This window comes from Danaus plexippus, chromosome 2 (genome assembly GCF_018135715.1).
Source record: "Danaus plexippus chromosome 2, MEX_DaPlex, whole genome shotgun sequence".
Classification (NCBI taxonomy): domain Eukaryota; kingdom Metazoa; phylum Arthropoda; class Insecta; order Lepidoptera; family Nymphalidae; genus Danaus; species Danaus plexippus.
This window is the reverse complement of record NC_083537.1, coordinates 4,810,339-4,833,918: the sequence shown is the minus strand read 5'-3', so window position 1 is coordinate 4,833,918 and position 23,580 is coordinate 4,810,339. Positions and strand designations below refer to the sequence as shown.

At 32.8% G+C, this 23,580-nt stretch overlaps 1 protein-coding gene across 7 annotated transcripts in view; it reads left to right on the top strand.

Moving 5' to 3' along the window:
• The window catches only part of LOC116779392 (tensin-1), a 60,029-nt gene that overhangs the window by 27,755 nt on the left and 8,694 nt on the right, over positions 1-23,580 (top strand). For 4 of the 7 annotated variants that reach the window (XM_061522908.1, XM_061522914.1, XM_061522911.1 and 1 more), the window contains 9 exons: positions 1,505-1,573; positions 8,383-8,556; positions 16,214-16,270; positions 17,051-17,218; positions 17,530-17,717; positions 18,041-18,190; positions 18,450-18,613; positions 19,169-19,378; positions 19,748-19,927. In XM_061522908.1, coding sequence (XP_061378892.1) covers positions 1,505-1,573; positions 8,383-8,556; positions 16,214-16,270; positions 17,051-17,218; positions 17,530-17,717; positions 18,041-18,190; positions 18,450-18,613; positions 19,169-19,378; positions 19,748-19,927 — 1,360 coding nt within the window. Of the gene's footprint in view, positions 1-1,504; positions 1,574-4,708; positions 4,998-8,382; positions 8,557-14,976; positions 15,124-16,213; positions 16,271-17,050; positions 17,219-17,529; positions 17,718-18,040; positions 18,191-18,449; positions 18,614-19,168; positions 19,379-19,747; positions 19,928-23,580 lie in introns of those variants that run through there. The other 3 variants (XM_061522921.1, XM_061522932.1, XM_061522936.1) reach the window with 3 other exon arrangements.

Sequence of the window (23,580 nt, the reverse complement as noted above, 5' to 3'; positions counted from 1 at the left end):
GCGTGATAAGCTTCTGCTATAATCAATATTAATATTGAATGTCATAAGTTAAATTTCTTAAAAACAGTAAAATTTATGAAGAAGAATTATTTTATAAGTCATTATTATTTTATAAGTCATTAACGTTATGCTCAATGATGTATCTGCGAAAAAAAATCAATTGGACATAATTGAAGAATTTTTATAATAATATATGTTATAGAATTCTTCCTTAATTATTGATTAATATATTTATAGCTATATTATATGTATGTCACAGTTATAGAAGGAAACCAATGACGTCTTCGATCTCGTAGATTTCATGATTCCTATACCTGAGTTTAACTCATTGTTACGTTTCTTATTCTTTGAATGGCCAACGTTGCTTTCACGAAATTAGCATCAATATATAGTACGACTCAGACCATAGAACACAGTGACTGTACTAAGACATGGCGCACAATAACTTAAGATTATGCTGTAATGACTAGAGCCTCACGGCTTCATGCTTAAATCATTAAACCTGTTTAGGAACATCCCATTTACCTTAGAGGTCCCAACTTTGGTAGTTAGGATACCTTTAGTTTACGATTAAATTAAAATAACATCTTTTATATCCTAATAATATTATTATAATAGTCACGCTTAAATATGTATATTTGATAAAGGTTGTATTCTTTACCTAGAGTAAAAGTGTCCCTTTTTTATCTTTTCGTAATGTTAATATAAACGTTAAAAAACGGATATATATTTTGATAGCAAAATTAAGGTTTATAATATCATATATTTATAAATGATTTAGTGAAAGAACAATCTAAGTTTTTTTTTATCAAATAAAATCCTGAAATCGGCGCTCGGTTTAAATGTAGTAAAATAATATTTATACTCTGCTGCTGCTGCTCACTTTACTTTTTCCTCTTATATATGTTTATTTCAGAAAATATTTCTGTACGAATTTAGACGTAAATGTCAAGGTTTAAGGTGCATTCTTCGATTTCAGTTACACACTAGTGAAGTTATTAAATGTAGTACCTATTAAATATATATTGCCCGGAGCTTACCACCGCTCTTGCTTGGCTTGAATCCAGATTCCAGGGTTTGTTTACAATGATATTATAATTTTCATTATAACAAATAACTAGCTTAAATAACTTGAAATGGATAAGCAACTCTGCCTTAAAATTCTGTATGTAATACAATTATGAAAGTTGTAAAGTTCTGTGTTGTCCCGCTGTATGAAGTGGAATTTAGATAATCCTCAGTCACCCTTCTCTCCTGGGTCCTATTGACCTACTTTTGTTATGAGACTGTTCTTTCGTAATAACTTTTATTATATATCTGAATAAGTATTTGTTTATTTGCACGTCTTTAAAGAGGTATTTTAATTATTATTATATTTTTGTTTATTATACAGTCTATATTATAAGGTATTTTTATTTATAATTTAACAGAAGGCAGGAATTTCTTAATATTAAATCACATTTGTCAATGTGTACAAGATCAATAAGTGAGCTTGTTGTTTTAGGTGTCTGGAGCTATCGAGTTGTCGGACCCAGCCAACTCAGCGGAATTACTAGCACGACTCCAGAATTCCGTAAGTTATAAAATATACCACTTTATATAATAACACTCTATAATACTTAATAGTTTTTGAGGAAATAAAAAAAATAACAATGTTTTTTTATTTTTATTTCCAATACTTAAATCTCAACGTTATCGCTAAAACAGTAATAAAAAATCAGCCAGTTACTATTTTTGTGTACACGCTTCTGCAGTTTTACAGTTTCCTATATCTTTGTTATATTTTTATTATAGCTTTCATTTAAAGTTATATTCTTAGAGCATTCTGAGTAATAATTCATGACAAACAACCTTTCGTCGTCACATATAGTAAAAAAGGTGCCAACCCTATTCCATGTCTTTGTATTTATTAACAGTTTACCAGCAATTAAGACAAGTTATTTTTTCAATTATTATAATAAATGTAGAGAATTATATTTATAGTCACCAAAACGTCTCGATAAAAACAATTTTATACGTATCGCTTGTTCTTCTGTGGTTCACAGACGACGTTCTAAAGGCGTTAGTGATGCCGAGAGGCAGTCACACGTTAAAATAATGATAATATTAATTGGATATTCAGTACACGGACCGCATTTTGACACCGCGTCAGAAGTGCCGCTTTCTTGTTCACATCCATGACCATAATCGAAGCGGAGTTGCATGAAACCAGCAATTTTCAACCACGGACGCTTTACATCAGATATCTTGGCTGCGTCCGTTACAATAAACTAAACGAAAATACGAATTTATAAAAATCGCATCAATATTTTACAAGTTTTCATACTTATTGTTAGTATTTAGCTCATAGTTTTATTGTTTCCTAGCAAGAACTATGTGTATCCTAAGTATAAGTTTACATCGTCACCTTAACACAGAAAGTTTCAGTTCATCGTACATAAATCTTCGCATATGATAATAAACGTACATAAATACTAGAAACCGTCTGCGTTAAGTTTGACAATAAGAGTAAGCTTTTTGGTAGACGCGATAGCTATTAAAGTAGTGTATCCATTTGTTTAACCTAAAGGTCTTTCATAAGTTAATTGCCTTGAGTTTCAGAGTATTTTACAGTTGGTAGGAAGTTTGTGCGTAATTCATTGCATTACAGCAGGAAATTACATTGTTGTGTCAGATTCAATGGGAAATTATCGTAAAGAATAAGATGTTAACAGACGGCCCGTATACGGAATTGTGTGTAAAAAAAGTAACTTAATAGATGTAATCATTTATTGCTATGCTTTTATTCCAAATCGACCTGTCTTCTAATCCAATTCCAACATAGATTCACTTGATATATTAAATAACCCGGAAATCAGAGATATTTATATTATATGGACATAACATTCTTAGCCAAACCAAATATCCCAAAGGTAGATTTAACATAAAACATTCCTTTTTATACTAAAGTTAGTATTAAGTCAATGTTAAATGTCAAAATACGTGGAATATTTATAATTTTTGTTTCCCAAAGGAAACAAGCGTCAGGATTTAGACGTGTTAAACATTAAACTAATATTAACGGATCCATTCTGAGGTTGTACTGCATTCCGAGAGCTACACCTCTCTTCCTGTCCAGTTATAAGCTTATACTGACAACTCACGCGAGTATTTAAGGACATTATAATAATGTTTTCGGTTATTTAGTCGTTGTAAAACATATTCAGTTATTCTGAGGTATTATTTTTGATACATACTAAACGTATATCATTATGAACTCACGTTTCGTCTGTCGTACAACAATAGCGTGGAATTACACAAGAAATAATCAAGATATTTTAGATATAGTCACGCTTAGCCCAGATACCTTTATAGCTTTATGAAGTGGTAATTTAATATTTACATTCAGAATATAGATTTCATCTTCACAATATAGAATCTCGGTAAAATTATTGGCGTTAAACAATAAACTATTTGCATATCTATCATAGGATATTGTTGAAAAGTTGGAATGGACAACGTTGTTTTTATTCATCCTGCTCTATCAATATATTTATTAGCACTTAAATCTTTATAGCTTTGAACATTAAATATTTGAATTTAAGAATTTCAATATAAATATCGTAAATCCTTGAACCAAACATTTTTATGTCATTGTTATAGACGTAAAGAGCAATAAGATCCGAAGACGTAATCAATTCCAATTCACTTATAAATGCGACGCGAAGTGATCATTGTAACGAATGCTCCGACCCGACACGAAGCGAGACGAAGCAATCAATAACACTGTATTGGTCGCAATGAAATATTTGCGATGATCCAACAAATGTCATGGCAAGCCTCTCTTGGCTCTCGTATTTTTTTATACACATTCTTACACAAAATCTTCCATACTTATAAGACCATTAAAATCAAAATACATAGATAATTTTTGGATAGTTAACGAATTGAATTTGAAACTGAGTATTAGTATTTGTAGAAAACATTGTTATCACATCAACAGTTAATTCACGTCAAAGACATTTTGAAATATGTTTAAATTTATTACGTAATTTAGTATGAAATATTAATGACTGTTATTGATAGAGACCCGTTCTAGAGGCTTAGTGTATAGCCGCTAATGACTAGATACTACTTGTCTAGAAATTGCCTAAAACGTGCAATGCAATTTATTATACAGTCGTTTAGCCTTAAACGTGTTTCCATTTGTCAGAAAGTAACTTACAAAAGATAAATTGTCTCCTTTCCCTTGTGTATCGCACTTAGCCGAATGAAGGGAACAAAACGTTTTCTTCATACAATAACCACATCATAAGTAAGAAAAGACAAACATAACAATTATGTCTGCTTTCCAAATCACACTCGCATCTGGCAGTTTTACATTAATGTCATAGACAGAGCCGTCAATTACTCTAATTTTGGAACAATGTTTATGATAATAACGGATGTTTATATTCGTATTTACTATTAAAAATTTCACCTTAGACGGCATCTTTATAAAGCAATGTAAAGATAAGATAAAAAAAACATTATAATTTGAGTAGAATTAAATGTGGGTTAAAATACACGTGAAAATGCTCGACACGCTGTTCAGGCGATGTAAAGTGCTTTCAGCATTTAATAAGGGTTAATGATTGTTTGTGTTCATTGATGTGTTAAAATGGGGGGCGGGTGTGGGGCGTCGTGAAGGTGACTGGCGTGAACTCGGCTGCGGTGAGCTCTGAGCAGTGAACAGTGCGAGACGAACGCGCGATCCCGTCGCACTGTACAAGAATGAAACAACGTGACAACGGATAGATGGCGGGAAAAAAGTTTGACGATGTTCTGAGGAAATCGCGGTTTTATTAAGTGATCACAATATATCAATAAATTTTATATATATCAGTAAAGTTATGAGTTACGCTATTTGAATGAAGAGGTAGTGCGCTTCAAAGATGAAGTTGTTCAAGAGGAGGCTGTCCTTTGCCGGAGATAAACACGGACGAGCGTCCCATTCAGATGATCCTTTTGAACATGAGGTACATACCGTCATCTGAGTATAGTTGTTGATTTCTCATACACACCGTTCTAGAATGATAACTAGTTACGTAAGATATCGGCATCGATTAATGTATAATTCATATCTGATAAGGCGAATTACAAAACAAAATATCACAATCGATGTTATCTATTTGAATTACAGCTGATGTAAGAAATTTTTGGTATGTGCTGATTACTCCATACGGTCTTTAGTTCCTGGTGCGGTGTGCGATTTGCAAAATGAATTGGAAGGCAAGGTTATCTTATCAAATGAAGGTCGTGTACTGTGAGTGCGAATCTATTTGTAGTGCTAAATTACATCCGATTCATGGTTAGATTTAAATTCTCTTTTTTTATCTCATTCACAGGCGCTGGAAAACAATTTATATCGTGGCAAAGATTAATTTAACTTATATAATGTTATGAGAAGAATCATAAGTATTATTTTTTAATATTTTATAGCTGTTTAATATTAATGACATTTATTTATAAAAAAACGTCTTTAAGTCGTGTCCTCGAATGGTTTAGAATAAACAATCATACCATTTAAACAGTCAGTATGCTAAGACGTATTTTAAGACGGCCATCGCACGTGTAAAACAAGGTTTATGATCGGACTTATGCAGTGGTACTTAAATAAATAATTATGTGCAAAAATCAACCATTATTGATATTGGATTTCCTTAGATTGGTGTTCTGACGTTCAATACGAAACAAGATTAAAGATAATACAATTAATGTTATAGAATTGTCTGAAACAGTATAAAAAAAGAAGTATTATTTGTATATTAAAACATTAATAGAAACTAGTAGTGTATGTTATTACAATAATTATATTAAAACTGAATTATTGAGTCCTTTATTAAATACAGATTACAATTAATTTCAATTGTTTACACATACAAACCAAATATCAAACTAAATATATATTTAAAAAATATATATTATTGTTACTTACATGAAACGTAATAAGATTAAAACGTGTATTTTTATTTGATACTAAAGACTATAAACCGAATGTGGCAGGCATTAAGCCAGTTAAAATGAGAAATAATTCCTGTTATTATTTTTAGCTCCATTTTTTGTCTTACAAGTATCAAAGATACAATGACAGGCAAAAACAATGGAATCCGGTGCTGACTGTCCTTCTACATTTTTATTAATAGTCTGTATTAAAGAACTTGTATTTTTATTACTCGGATATCGTGACATTCGATTTTCAAAAAAAAATGTGAATTGGATAAACTTCTCGTAACTCACGAGCATGTCCGTGGTCAAATGAATTATGGTGACCTTGATATGTCTGGAAGTTGTGAATTAAAACGCAACAAATCAGTGTTACGTTCAGTATAGTTCCTGATTCTAAATTATTTATAAAATGTATGTTAATTATTTTATTATAATCTCAGACTATGTTTTAGTTACTACAGAACGGGACTTAGTCATTGCAAGATGAACATGTTCCAAGAAATATCTTTGTGTAGAGCTTGATGGATGTGTTATCTGATATGAGTGTTTATAAACACTAGGACCTAGTTGATTGTTCTTCAATGTTATCTATATTATATACTCTGCTTGTTAAAACTATTTTCCATCTAAATAGACTTACATTTGTCTTAATTATATTTTAAGTCTTACTACGGTACTATAGACCAGGGATGTCATATGATGTATCGCTCGTTATATCTGCCTCAATTCCTAATACGTGCTCCAATTGTCCTTGGCCTCTGTTTACACAACTTGTGTACATTGCTTTAAACGCTACACGATAACAGCTATCAGTACTAGACTTGTATATGAAAGAAACGTTCATGAGGCCCTTTATAAAGATAATATAAATAAAACATATTTTAATATTTTAAAATTAAGATAAAGTCAGACGTTTCAACTAAAAGTCAATTTCGGGTAACCAAGCTATATTTCTAATTTGAATAAATTTTAAATTTGACTAACAGTTTTATTATTTCATCTTTGCATATAAAAATTAAGATATTTTTATTTTATTTTCATTATTTATTGACGCTATTTAAAATCCGAAAGTGTTACTAATATCTTATAAATTAAAAAAAATATGAAAATGTAGTGAAAGTTGAATAAGACGAAACCATTAGCTGCAAATATATTTTGTCGTAATATAATATAAAAAAAAAACACTTCTTAGTCTAGCTGGCGAGTTTTAAATTTCTCACTAACACTTTAGACTCTTTGTAGAAAAAAAAAACAAACTTACAAAGGAGGTGTCAAATGTCATGGTGCTTGCACTATTTGTACGCACGAATAGCTTTATTACTTCTCGCCCATACATGTGGAAAGTAATGATGAAATGTGAAATGCGCCCACATTTGACGCTCACGGTGAATTCGGAGCAATTTACGTGGGTTGTTTTCTATATAATCTGTATTTTAATATTAGTCAATCAATCATTTTATAATAACTGTATACAAATCTCAAAACATATAATCTAATAGCATGAAATAGCTGATACTTCGGGTACAGTAAAAAATTGCTTTGTTTTAAAAGTCAATAGGTCAAAATCGTACATATATAACCGACAGGAACATTTAATCTTAAATATACGATTGTAATTTACATAATTATAAGATATGTTTTGGTTAGTTCATGTTTGCTGTGTCTTGTCTCAATACAAGGTTGAGGTCATCTTGAAATAAATGAATTTCTTTAACGTTTCAATTCGTTGATTAAATTAAAAGTAATCTTTGTTCGACATATAAAGTTTATTACGTAATCTTTAGTGGAATTTTGTGGTTTGTGATAATTCGAGGCTGAATAAACTGATTAGTACGCAAACTATACCATTAGGTTAGCTGGCCGCAACGTGCCTAGCGCCTTTTAGGTTTATGCATGGACAGTATCCTGTGTAGAGTATCGCGGCTTGCAATACAAAAAGACCAGCTTAGATGGATGTACGTGATCGGGATGTAAAGATCCTTGAAGTATTGATCGACACCGAGTCTCACCGGAGATATGTTTTTCCCTAAGGTTATTCTAGTAACATTGATAATAAAAATTAAACAGTTTCCTACATGAACTATTCGAAAACGTAAATCGTTTAGTAGGTGGGGCCGAAATAATATTGCGTGTCTAAACTGTAGAGCACAACTGCCAGGAGGTTCATTATCATTTTGACACGGATCTGAAAGTTTTAGTTTGTCTCGCTCCATTCTGAACAGATCGTGACATTGTCCACTTGCTAATGGAATGTCTAATTAAATGCTACTTGATTTTTTCACTAACGCGATCTGGAAATTATCTAAACAACTATATTGTTAAAAGTATTAAGTTGAGTTGAGTTGAGTGTGATTTGATGAAGAAAGCATACATTTATATCTCGTATTGATAAATCTATATATTATTTTTATCTAGGATAAAGCAAGATTTTCGGACACAAGCTGGCAGATTCATCGAACCTGGAGTCGAAATGGTGATCCGCTCCGACTGTCGCCACCACCCATGCGACAAGACACCACAATCTCTTCCGCTGCAACTACCGCCTCACCTTTACGAAACGACCAGAATGGCATCTATGACACCATCACGGTACGTGCAAACATAATTTATACAATATGTAAACACGACACCTCGGTGTTAACCATCATTAAAGATGCCATAGAACTAAATCATACAGATACTACTATAGTAGTAGTTACATTGAATGTAACAGATTGTTATGTTTTCGTAAGATTGTTGAATATAATAAGATTATTTTTGTCACTAACGAGAAACTTTCATATGCTGTCATACCACCTAAGTAGATAACGGGAAAACCCACACACGTACATCTCATTGATACTATTTCTCATTGTACTCACCGTCTAATTAGGGACCATCTGAAAATATGACCATGTTACCCCACTTTATCTATACAAGAAAATTGCTAGTTACATTGATGGATGCGATAATAATTTGAATGTAGTGGGAGGGAAATTGAATCAAATGATCGGGTCCAAACGTCAGTTCCTAACATTAAACACATACCTCCATATAAAATGACGCAGAAGCTCAGTTATGTTGAAGTATATATTTGCATGAGGTGATTATAAATCATAAAGCTCGTTCCGGCAACGGTTTACGTATATTTGTAACTTACCTATTCCTGTTGTTTCGCTATTGCTTCGCTCGACTCGTAAAAGGGTTACTGGCCTGACCACCACGTGTATTCATTAAAATACGGTTGCGAAATATTAGTTGGGCATTATATTTTAATATTCCTGTAATTTATAAGGAGGTGTTCGTTATGGCCATACAATAGTTTTTAAAAACATTCGCCTCTTATGAAAATCGTAAAACTTCATAAAAATTTGTAGTTTCTTAAATAAATATATTAAAATATTTAAATACGTTGGAAGTAATTCAACTTTGTAATATGATAAAGTCTTTAGTTGTAATGAATAAAATTGAGAAGAGATGCTTGGCTAACAGCCCATCAACGTTTAATAAATTTTTAAAGTACATTTACGTCATAGGGAGCAATGAACTTTTGATGAAATTATTATTCGTTTGTTCCCCTATTACACAAAGACAGAACAAATACAATGTTTCAATATTATTTAATAGTAAGACTGAAAATATTTGTAGGTATCAATGGTAACGTTAAGTCTTTTACCAAAGATAGGAAAAAACTAATACATTTATATCAGCTGTTTCCTAAGGACTATCGGTAATTAGAAATGAAAGGCAAAAAGTAATGAATTTACATATTGAACACAATTAGGCGATTCAAAATATATTAATATTAATAGTGACATTTTCATCTCGTCTGCCCGTGATCACGGTTGCTGCAAAGTAACCGAAACGTCGGTATCATGTAGATTGTAGTTCATAAAATAATAAAAACGCATAGTATCAACTGAACAACTTAGTTTCATTTAAATGAGCAATTAATAGTGTTTGTTATTTATTTCCTCTGAACGAATAAATTAATAATATTTAACAGTCATTGCTTCTAACAATAATATACTATACTGCTTCTTATTTTTGGACATTCGTACTTTAGGAGCCCCTTTTCCGGCTGTAATGGAGTAATAGTGTATCAGTCGATGGCATCATGAGTTCCTTGCTAATGCGTCGATTAGCACGCCTATTCAAATCCTACAGACCGGAATCATGAGCTGAGTGAGGGCTGGGGTGACTCATGACAATAACCTTCCTCTATACCGATACCTTCGATATTACAAATTCATAAGGAATTTCCACATTCAAATATCTCCTATACTATTTGTCAAAATAAAAAAACATTAGACCAACAATGGAATTTAACCTTTAAGATATAAAGCCTCATTCAGGTATTGCGTATTAAACAATCTGCGAATGACAGTTTAAGTAGCTTCGGAATAAAGTGAGGTCGCATACATTTAGATTTCTAAGAAATATTTCTATTTATTTATTGATTGTTACTTAAAAACTTGTTTAAGACAGATTCTTATTGTTTTCATGTTCTACTTAAATTAAGGCTTTCACATACATGTACTATATAAAATGAAATATGTTTTTATTGAATCTCAAGAATTCAGTTAGTTAAACGTGTTTAGTAGAAAATATATGTACTTGGCATTTTAGAAGAGAGGGAGAATTATTTGTTTTTATAAGTATGTACCAGTTTTACATTTAAATCAACGTATGTATGGCCCATTTCAAAATAGTGAACGTTTGTGAAAATCTAACTGTGAATATTATATATTTATAGAACGGATGTGATGTAATATGATCCATATTTCACTATATATAGGCGCTACATGATTTTAAAAACTGCGCAATCCGTATTTTCGTATTCCGGGGAACAAGTGTTCGTAATGCGTGGTATGGAATTTAAAAGGTCTTCAAGGTCCTGCAGCCGAGCGAGGAGGAACATGCTGATGTACAGTTTCACAAATAGAAATGATGCAATCAAAATTATATTAAATAATAACGCTAATACGCTAGAACTTTATCCTCAATCTTAAGATCATTAGTGAAGTAGGATGTAACTCTCAAGCGTTACTCACTATGGGTGGTCGCTACTATTTATGATAAGTTATCAAAAACACAATTTTTATATTATTTTATATTGCAAACACAACATAATAAGATCCTCCTTCCTTGTGTAATTAATATTTTATAGATGTACGTAATAAGATATCAGATATTTGGATTTAAGTATTATTGTGGTATTACGTCATTCTTAAATGGCAAAACTTGAGAATCTCGAGGCTGGTTCGTGGAAACACATAAAACGTGGTTTTATAGTTTTGCATGACTTACCGCAGCGATAAGTAGTTAGAGATAAATCGTTCAACAAATTTAGTTACGCATGCGTAACTTAGACTTCATTTGACTAAAATAGTAAAAAATGTATTACTATATAAATTTACTCGTCGTTAATCAGATGTCGTCCATTGTTGCTAAGTATCAGAGATTAGTTCTTTGGAGACCACCCGTTTGATTAAGATAATGATCGCATCAGGTGTCTGTGTCGCTGTCCGTACATAGTTGGTTCGATGTCTTCGTAAATATAAATCGACGTTTAGACAATAGGCATCGCACCGCCCCTTCACTCAGATCTATCGATAAACATGCCGTGTTCACGTTTCTAGTATTTTGATCAACAAACTATGTATAACTCGCGGATACGCTTACATATGTTATTATTAGTTGCATACTTTCTACGTTCATTTATTTTAGATAAAGACTACCATATGCTTATAATGATTTTATAAAGAATATGTCATCAATTCAAATTCATGTTTGAACAATAACTTTTACATCAAGATTTTAAGATTAATTAAAGCATTGGTTACGCGTTGGAGGAGGTGTGATTAAAATAAATCGAGTTTAACTGTAAGTGGCAATCAAAGATACCGCGAGTCTGGTTTAAGTCTTAGATAAGTGTTTGGGATGCTTGGAGCGAATCGCAAACCTTTCTCACGATAGCCCGTGCGATACCCCTGGTGCCGGCGGCCACTGAATGTCTTGCCATTTATGAGAATACACAAAACCGTATATAAAAAAATATACCAAAGAAACATTTTAATTTTTAAGAATATAATTTGCCTAACCGATGTTTATTTTTCTTAACATATTTGCTTTATAAAAACTGCTGAAAATCAACCGATGAACGTGGTTACTAGCATTCTTTCACTTCTAAAATATTTATTGATGATAATCACTTCAAATATGTTAAAAAGAACAGACGTTGTAAAAACGTTTGCGCTCTCTGATGCTAATGTAAATATGACGTCTTTCTACAAATATTAAGTTATACATACATAGTTCTGTTGCCGGTCGTTACGCTTCTGATTTTGTATTTACTTTGAGAAATATTTTTACGAATCTAGTTGACCGTTTCTGTGTAATATTTGACGAAATAACTGTAGTCGATGCTTATTTTATATTACCTCTATCGCTGTAATGATGTCACTTAAAATAAGTCATAATTTCATTTTCTTTTTCTCATAATTTAAATAAAATTGATCGTTTATAATAGTATAAAATAATGTGATCTCTTGTATAAATAAATATTTGTTTAAAATAAACTGAACCGTTGAGATTTTTGATTACAAACTTTAATACTTGATTGATTGATAGCGTACGTTGAAAAGTAAAATGAGAACAGTGAAAGTTTTATAACTTATAGGAGCTGTTTGGAATATTTTTCAGACAAAAGACATTATATGAAATTATTACATTAATTAATTTTTATTTACGAATTATGTAATTGTAAACTTTCAATCTCTTTGGATTTTAAGAACATGCATCTGCTCGAAAAAAATTCCGTTATTTTCATACATTTTCTTATTTGTAAATAAAAAGTTTTTGATCACATTCTTAAGAAACATAAAAATCTACTTTCCACAACTAAATCTTGATGTGTATGGAATTAAAAATATATTGGTTGCGTAATTCAGTAACTATATTTAGAAGTCGTTGTACGTAAAGTTACGTAGCCGATGCGTTTGTTTACGGATGTGCATCGTATCTCACCGCCTTCGCCACCTTCACGGAATTCTATAATCTGAGATATAATTATTCAATCAAACAACAGAATTAGAACAGATCTCGTGGTCACATACATAAGTATGTTGATCTCCACCATTCAATTGAGAACTGACGTTTTCTCGTTTTCGTTCGTAATTTAAATATTGTATTTTATCACAGGCCATCTGAAATAAATTCAGGTATCTATATTTATATCTGTATATTTTATTAAGTTGTTATTCACCAAACGTTTCAAAACTAAGCCATTAATTCCAAACATGTGCAAGTAAATCAGACTGGCGATTAATGAACAAAAATAAAAAGATCGTCTCTCTGCAATCCCGGTGCGGCACAACTCAATTGGATTCATTATATTACGCCAATTACTGATTTTGTACTGAATTATAATGTTAACGTCTGAAAATCAAAAAGCGTGCTTTGGAACTAATAACTTTATAGTGTAAAAAATATTTGCATACACGCTATATCGTGGTTACCTTGATTATCTTGAGAAAAGCGTTATTATTGGACACTTGATATACTTTTAGCTTTACATATCATTTTTGCAACGCTTTTTTTTTATATAAAGTTACAACAATTGTAATTTAAATTTGGAACTATAAAAAATTTGTGATTTGAAAATCATTATAAGTCCTGTAAAACCTGGCGGAGGCTGCAGCAGAGTTAGAAGCGCGTTGCCTAGCAACGCGGCGTCGCGACGGCGGCGAGATGCTGCAGGCGCCAGTTCATCTCCCGTCGTCGAGAGCATCGCGCGATTTAAAACATCCTACTAGAAAACATCTCATAACTAGCGTGACAGTTAAGATGTTTAGTGATCGGTGTTATATTGAAGTGAAATTATACATTATAAACATTTTGCATCGTTATTGAGTGCTTTCGGAAAATTTTTTCATAGATATAAATATTAAGTAATATTAAAAAGATATCGAAAAACACATTTACATATTTTTCATTATTCATCATAAATTTAGTATGAAAATCAAAATAAAAATTATTAAGGCTACGAGAAAATTAAGAGGAGATAATTGCGATTGTTCTAGGATTATGTCATACAAGATAAGATAGAGGAGTTCATGATTGTTCAGTTTATTGTTTCTATATGATCACGTGTAAAGATAATTGTCTAGTTATTATTTACTTGGCAATCAGACAAATGAAATGGGATCATTTCTAGTAGTACCGGTAAAGTTCACAGTTTTACTGATACGAATAAACACAATGCGACACGGAGCAAGGGCGGGGTGAGCAGTCAGATTTAAAAAAAAGTAAAACAAACAAAAACATCTGTAATCAAAATAAAAAAAGGAAACGAGCGGGCGACATTGTGTATGGCCATACATGTGACTTCTTATTTAGACGAGACACCCTCAAGGTTGTTCACCCTAAGCGTTAGGAAGGTCAGGGTTATGGAAGGGCTGTAATTAACCGTTACTTTTAACGCACCCTTTTCACTTCCCAACGCAACGTCAGTACTTCAACGTTTTGTATTCCGTAACATTTAACAAATTAAAATTTTATAAGCATAATGTTGTCAACTTTCATCAATGTGTTAATATTAATGTTAAAGTTTGTACTAGTATGAAATGGGTAATTTGTCAATGCACTGTCGTGTATCGTCAGGGCTGCCGCAATGCAGGAGCGCTAGTCCCGGCACGTGTGTGTGTATCCTCCTCGTACTACGGTCGAATTTATAAACAGCCGTTTCGTCTTTACTTTCTTTAGATTCGCTCTTTTAGAATTTTGAATTGTATTACAAAGAACAATTCACATGAACACTTGTTTACCGAATATTAATTTAAAAATAAAATCTTTCTAAATATTACTCTTTGTATACATTAGGAAGATCAATACTTTTAGACATTAAGTGTTCTATAAAGTATCTTTTACATTCCTTAAAACAAACTTAAGACCAGTAAGAAATCAATGACATACAAAGATATACTACAAAATTAAAATGGAATCTGTTGATAACGTCAATGCGAAGTGATAATTTACTGTAAAATGAGACCACGTGTCAAGAAGGAATCTGAAGCAGCTAGGGCGCTCCATCGACTTGCGTTCGCGTTGTGGCGGGCGGCCTTTTATTTGCAGCGCGGACCCTCACGAGCACATACTTCGAAGCAAGGAACCTTGGTGTGATTAATTATAAAACTTTATAATCATATTATATTAGATTAAAATTTTATATAAGTACATTACAACTCACACAAATCCTTGGAAATGATATCTTAAATATATTATATTACATAATCTTACGTCTATAAAACACAAAAGCAATGTTATATGACCGTTTTTGCCGTCACAAAATATATTCTCATACTTTTTTTTTGTTTTGAGCTCTCCATTTTAGAAGTATTAAATAGAATAATCATATTCTTTGATATGGTATTACCCTAACATATAAGAAATCACAACTCCCCACATGTAATAGAACCGGTATCTTAATTAAGGTATTATAACTGTTAGACAAATTTAAATGCTAATGACGACATATATTACATTATTATGATTTAAATCTGTACTGATTACTCTAATAACCAAGCTAATTTTGTTTTGTTGATATTGTAATTTATTATAAGTTATTAGAAAAAGTTATATTTACAAATGGAAAGGGTACAGAGAAAGTAGAAAATCTCATTCCAATGATCTCAATAGTGATTAGATTATAATTAGATTATCTATTTGAGGAAGTACTACTTTTAATAAAGATAAATCTCAAATGACAAGTCAAAGATAGCGTGTTCGTATGTCGATAGTTAACGCACATGTAGGTAATTGATTTCAATTTAACTGTACATTGATGCAGCGTGAGTAGAAAAGATATTTGACAAGTTTAAACTTTGTAACGTATTAATTGAGGGAATATTATAATTCTTAATGCACATCAATTACGGGATGGGATCGTATCAGAATGCAATCACTTAGCCACACCTAGGTCAGAGTGATCATTTATCACGAATATTGGACAGAATCTTATCGTGAATCTTAAATTTAATTTTATTTTTCATTTTTCTGCCAGGTATCAGTAAAATTTTGTTATTATAATAAATTTACGGTCAACAATGAATACGTGCGCTTTATAATATGTGCATTATATCTTTAAGGTACACTTTATGGATATTATAACCTAAATAATCACACAGTATAAGAATTCCCAACATTTAAGGGTGATCTCATATCACTGAGGAAGATTTTAGTATTCATTGTGACGAATTTGTTTCAGACCCGAGCCGTCAGCGCCCCAGCAACCCCGGCGACTGCTGCTTTTGAAAGGGAACATGTAAGTGTATAAAATATTCTGATGTCCCTTATTACACATTTGATAACTTGGAACAAACACAATGGAGTAAATCGTTTTATAGTCATAGTTTGTATTTGACGGTCACTAATTTCATGTCCTTTTAACTAAAGTATCATTATGTCATGCGCCAAGAGCTTCTATATTTTAGTAATTTAGTTATATTTTCATGACCAATATAATATTTTCTTAAAATAATATAAAGTCATAGTATCTGGCTCTTGGTCTAGCGTCTTTAGAGTTCCAACCGTTCAAAACGTAATACGATTTTAACAGAGCCAGAGATACGAATGAATGATTATAATGTATGGTTCTATATTTCTTCTTTGCCATAAATTAGTTTTAATTAAAGCGACCAGCTTAACTCTCGTACAACCAAATGTTGGAGCAAAAATAATCGGATTAGCTTCGTGATAAAGTTGAGGCAATGCATTTGTTGGGCGCCCACGCATAGGACTGTCGCTTTCGTAGAGTTATGTTTCGCCTACAGTTTTATGTGTTTGATCTTTCATAAACATACTTGGGTTAATCAACGCTTTACTGTTTACCGTTCCGCCTCTAGCTTTCATTTAGGGTTTCGCTCCTGGTGATGTTTTGTTTAAGTGTTATTGTGGAAGATATCGACTTGTGAGAGCAAATAAAGGGGAAATGTTATTAGATCTATAAGTACTTTTAAGATTGATTTGAAATGCGTTTATAGAAAACGTGTAAATGTAGATTTTTTTTATTGATTTGTGTATGATAGATTATTTGTCTTTACAGGAAGGCCTTCGATCTGTCAGTTATCCTGGTCCAGGTGGATCTGGGACCCGGTTAGATCTGTGTTACGTTGCGGAGCGAATGCTGGCTCTACATCTTCCTGATAGAGACGCACATGCAGAGGCACAAGCCGCACACATGCTTAATAATAAACACGGAGAACATTATATGGTTAGCATTCATTTAGATAATGGACAAGTTAAAGTCGAAATGACGGAATCACAGTAAATTTATATAATCAGTGCCATATGTATGTTTGACGTTTTAAATTTTCTATTACCGTTATAAAATATATGCAGCGGTATTAATAAAACTGGATTACCACGGTATCTTGAAATTCTTGTTCATAATTAAAATATATACCTCGATTTTAATGTATGACATCGAAAAGAAATAATAAATCTGACACAACCAAGGTACTAACGTCGAAGAAGTAGAAAAGTCTAAGCTTAACGAAGAGTATATTTTTAAATTAATTCAAGGTATTCGAAGTAAGTGGAAGTGATACGAGCGGCGATGGTCGAGTGGCTCGAGGGGTGTTCGGTCGCGCTCGGTCCCTGGGCTGGCCGGGGGACCTGGCGCCGCCGCTAGAGAGACTCTGCGCCGCCTGCAAACACATCGAGAGCTGGCTCGCGGCTCATCCGAAGAATGTCGCTATATTACTCGCTTGGTATGTCCCTAACACCATCTCTTAACTTCAGTTTCTTAGTGACCGAACGACCGAAAATGTTTTTTTTTTATTACAACATTTTTAGCTCAAAGCTCATCTGTTTAAGATCTTAAATACTTTTTGTATTTATTATTTTAAAGTCTCTTATACAAACAGCACTTTAGGAAAGCTCATATAATGTTTCATGCTATAGTTGAATTAATATTGAATATTTTTTCATTACTTTATTCGTTTTTTTTGCTCAATTATTGAATTTAATATCTCCAATTTTTAATCTGTGGTAATGTTTGTCTCTGTAACTTTATTATTTGTTATAATTTCAGGGGTAACCGCGAACGTCTAGGAGTGCTGGTGGCGGCTTACATGCATTACTCCGCTATCTGTGGGGCGCCGGAGCACGCACTAGATCGATATGCGATGAGGAGATATTTGGACGACAGAGTACCGATATTCCACCTGCCTTCTAACAAACGGTAATTATTCAACGAGTTCTCATAATTAATTCTGAAGTGCTAATGTAATAAAACATATACTACTTTGTGTCGTAACTGTTCCTTTGAAAACTTTCCGAATTCATGTTTCTAAATATTCAGAATATATTTTTTTAAATCGCTTCATATTTTATTTCTTAATTCAATAAATTTACTATTTAGTTTTATATGTAATTTTATTCTGATAACATTACTTTCTGTGGTATCGGTTTTCGAAGTGAATGTTTGTTTTTTTCAACAGATACATAGACACGTTCGCGGGTTTGCTCGCCGGGCAGATTCGCGTCAACGCTGCACCTCTACACCTGACGCACGTGAGCGTCGCGGGTTCCCTGGCAGCACCAACCACTCCGACCATCGCCTTCCTTAAGATCTATGAGAATTACAACTGCGTCTATACATCTGGTACGACCTCACATCTACAACTACATAGCTTCTCGTCGTATAGACTACACTGACACACCTAAGTCGCTTCTTAACGACGTAATATAAATACAAAACTAACGTGTTACTTACTTAGTTAAGGTGCGGGAATTCCAAGCAGTTACGAAATTCTAACAAGCGATGGATAAATCAAGTTCTTAACAACAACGAAAATATTCAAAATAACACACACAAACTCGTCAGACCAACTTCATACAGAAGAAGAATCCGACTAAACGCGATCTGATAAATAACATCGTATTCTTTCTTAAGCCCGCATTTATGTCATGGATGTATGTTATGTATGGGTCTAAAAGAAATATTTTTCGATTGATTGATTGATTGATCAACCGTGATCACGGTCGCTGCAAAGTAACCGAAACGTCGAGCGTATGGTGTTAAAAATAAAGATAAACGCGTAGTAAAAATATATTAGTTTTATTTCAAGAATTCTCTCAAGAATCTGAGATCTCGTTATTATTTGGGTCTGTTTAAAGTTAGTCATAATTAATTTTTAATAGCCGTATCCTCCATCAGGTCTGTACATGGTGAATGGCGGTGGATGGACGGTGGGCGTCGGCCGGCTGGCTCTGCGCGGCGACGTGCTCGTCCGAGCGTACCGCCGGCCGGCTCACACCAACACACACACACAGCGCCACCTGGTGTTCGCCTGTCAGTTCCACACGTGCGCTGTCGCTGACCACACACTATCCTTCACTAAGCAACAACTTGACCACGCTGTGCACGGTAATCTTTGCACTTCTCCTGCATCAGCTGTTTTTTTTTTCATCACATTTCATTTCGTTTTATGAATATTGAACCAATGTCAATGTATCCGCTTCTGAAATCTGTCTTGATACACTCTCCTCTGTAATACAGCATTTTTTGTTACCTTCAACATCGGTCTCCCTTTAATAGATATTGTAACAGCACGAAGAAAAGCACTTCTTATCTGTATACATTTTAGATTAGGTCCTGATTATATAATATTTTGTATGTAACGGTCGGTTGCAATATTGACAATGAGATTTTATATACAAAGCGTCCTTAATATAACTAATTTTAACAGTTACCGGTCTTATAGAACATGTGAACCATATATCGTACATCTCTTAGATCCGTCATTTCCGTCGGACGGTGCTGTGGAGCTAATCTTTGCTCGGGGGGAAGGTTCATCGGGAGCTGCGCCCGCCCCGACCCCCGCCGCTCCCCTCAGAGCTGCTCCTGACGCTCTCGCACGAGCTGACTCTCTGGAGCATCTTCGACCGCTATCCACGATCACAGATGATGACACAGGTAGGGGATTATGTTTTTTATAAATGTTAATATCTGTAACCGTATTTAAAATATAAGTTGTATATTTTGCGGCTAGCTTTTATATATGATAGTGTAAAGCAGAGGTTCAGTAACGAATAGTGAAAATATTGAGTACAGAGACAATCCGTCGTGTCACAGAAAGACCTAATAAAAGACATTTCGAGGCTGATGTCGAATTTGAATATCTCTTCACTCTTACATATATTGAACTTTCCCCTGACACATCGCGCGTGGGTTATGAAGAGATAGAACTTTGCTATCGTTTTATTTGTATGAAATTAAATTGCCTTAAGTTTATACATTTATTTGAACGAAACTGATTATAGTTTAAGCCTAAAGAAAAGTAATTAACAGACACAATCTTCGGATATAATCTCATATTAATATAATATAACCTCAGTTTACTCGGACTTTATAAGGTTATTAAAGAATAAAGTGTTTCTCATAGTGACCACTTCTACAAAACGTAAACTATGTGTTCTGTCTTTAAATAAACAGTCATGATTTTAAATGTCTATCCTTATCTTGTGTAATGTCATTTCAATATTTGCATAATACTTGTATGCAATTAAGATCGTTCACAGTATTCATAGAATAGAATTTATATAAATTAAACTATTGACACATACTCGTATTTGCAACCTCATTGTAACTAAGCTTTCATGAATTGTCATTGAGAGATGGACTATTTTCGAGTGTTAATACATATGATTAGCAGTCGAAATGTTTCAGCTAAACATTTCTGTATTAGCTAAGATGTATTAACTGGTCTAATAATAAATTTATACACTATATTTGTACATATGGTACTGCAGCGACATTTTATTATCCCAACATCCGTTATTTGGTGTTTATTTCGGCGAAGGCGTAAGTCATTAAACCTAGCGCAGCAACTCCACATGTAAGGTAAAATATTTTAATATTAGAAATAACAGCGTAATAATTAATACAAAGGTATGCTTTTATTTATACATATTCTAATAAAGTGACACTACACTATTAAAACTATCCAAACAATAGTATCTGTCGCTATACTTCATTGATGTGTAAAAATCGTATGATTAGATTTTTACATTTTATTTAGACGATATTTTTATTCACTTATCTATGATTCAACTAATAGAGTCGTGCCCTACATTTATTTAGTATAGAGCGGCAATTCATTAGTTGACAAAGCTAGCGGTGCGTTGCAGGTGCAAAGCTATTTTAGTTCGTATGCGCGTCCGAAACGCCGCCCGCCCAGTACCAGAAAGCGAGACGAGCGAGCTTCACGCTTAACATGGTTCTATTAATCGGAATACGTAACTTTATCGTTTAGTTAAAATCAAATGATTATCAAATTGTGAACTTGTTTAGTTATATATCGAGTTTCTATCAAGACTTTAGGGTAAGTGAAATTATCGTGGTGTCTTGACGTCTATTTGCGGGTAATGAAGAAATGTTTAATCTAGAATAACGTACATTCTAGAGATAATATTTTGGTAGCCTTGTAACAACAATGTTATTTCAAATGTCATTAACGTCAAAAATAAACGCTCAAGTGCTTTGAAAGACGTAAGTAATAATTGTATTTGTTCCGCTGTACAATAGTATCTTTCACTCGGACAAGGGCTTTGGTTACGGGTCACGTTATTTGTATGGAATTATAAGAACTGCGCGGGCGCCTAATTGACCACCGAACCGAATCACTGATGGATGTCCTCTCATCCGTCCCATGCCCTTCGTCATTACGAGTTAATATGTCACTCAAACTTAAAACGAAAGATAATATTCTTAAATCATATGAACTAAAATATACATGATATTGTCGAAGACTAAGAACGTATAATTAATGTTAAAAAATTTTTTTTTAACGAAAATTGAGAAAGGAAATCATTTATAATTATATGTTAAAATTTTCAATGAAGTTCTCAACAGGTATTTACTTTTATTCCGGTTATGGGACTTCCTTTAATGGTAGATTAAATGAATTTATTTACGCTTGCATATTTTATTTCATCCGCAAGTAACCTGTTCTCCATTATTCACTTTAAGCATATCGTATCTGGCTCATACTGTAAATGTTTTTATTGTAGGATAAATATTTTTTTTTTGTCTTAATGTCAAAATTTTTTACAATACCAGAACGTTATTTATAGTACTAAAAGAGGCTGTGGATAGTTTATTATCATTAAGGTGTAAAGTGATACGTTAAAAAAACTTGGAAAACTGAGGTCGATCTCATTGAACCTCAAGCAACTTTGATTGCAGTTCTTTTGCCGGCTCAGCTATTTCCACACGCGTTATGTTCACATTTTCTTATATTTTATTAAATAATATTTTAGTGAATGTTAATTAAAAAACATAATTGGGATCAAAAAATATAGAGATCATTTGTTGGGCGCTGAGTTCAGTGACTGATAGGTGCAATGGCTGTTTTCGATGACAGTGGTAAGCGAAAACAATAATCTGATCTACATTTTGCAATTGATAACATAGTTATTGATTGTAGTGATGTATTTTGACTTATATTTGTTTATTTTCTTGAAATTAAATTAAAAATTACCAATATTAAATATGCAATTATTTAAAGTATACGTAATGGAGTTCAGAGAGTAATAAAAAATATAAAAATAAAACAAAAGCCAACAATGACATATAAATGTACTAAAAAATCAAGCATCAATTCCAAAATGTCGTTATAAATTACCGATCGTGAGATGAAAGTCATAAATTTGGGAGATATGCAAAAACCTCGCAAAAATAACGATAAAAACCGGTTACAACCTCAAAGTTTGGCCAACGGATACAAGACTGTGGGATAATATTAAGTAATAAGAGCTTAGAGATTTGTATTTCGTAGAATCACAAGGTGTAGTGGCTCGATGACATCACTGGGAGCCAGCGGCCACGAGTTCACCTTCATACCGCTAACCAAAGAATTTCATACATGTATTTATTGCCAGTTCCAACTTGGAATATAAACTGCCAAATGTTTTAAGAACTCTCAAATGAATTACAAATAAAAAAATCCTGTTCCGAATAACAAATTACGTATAATTTTTAGCAATTTTAAAAGTTTAACATGAAGTGAAAGGAATTCGTGAAAATCTAATTAATTTCACGATGAATTAGATGAGAATGGACAAAACGGTTCGAATGCATTGATCACGCTAATTTGAATTAACTAGTAATTTTAGCGTGTCATGCTGTCTTGGCCCCTGTGATACGTCATTTGTTATACTGACATTAAATTGTATTACTCCGTGTCCCTCATAACTTAGTCTTATACTTTGTATTGTGTACTATCTGTTCGCTGTATTATGCCATAATTTATTCTCCTCGCTTCGCAATTGCTTTAATAATTCTATCGACATATTATAAATGAATTATTCAGAGTGAAATACATAGTGACATTTTAATAACAACACTTAACTATTAGCATATTAAGTATAGAAAAGTATTGTTGTTGTGACTGTTTTTAAGGTATATGAAAAATATTTAAGTCATTAGAGTTAAATATTGCTTAGATGTTAGGAAGAGCGTCTCGTCCGTACATCCTCTTCCTGGGCCAGTATTTCGTAACAGTAGCCTTCTCCGGCGACTGTGTTATTTTTGTTGTCATAACAGAAATAACCGCATCATTTTCAGCT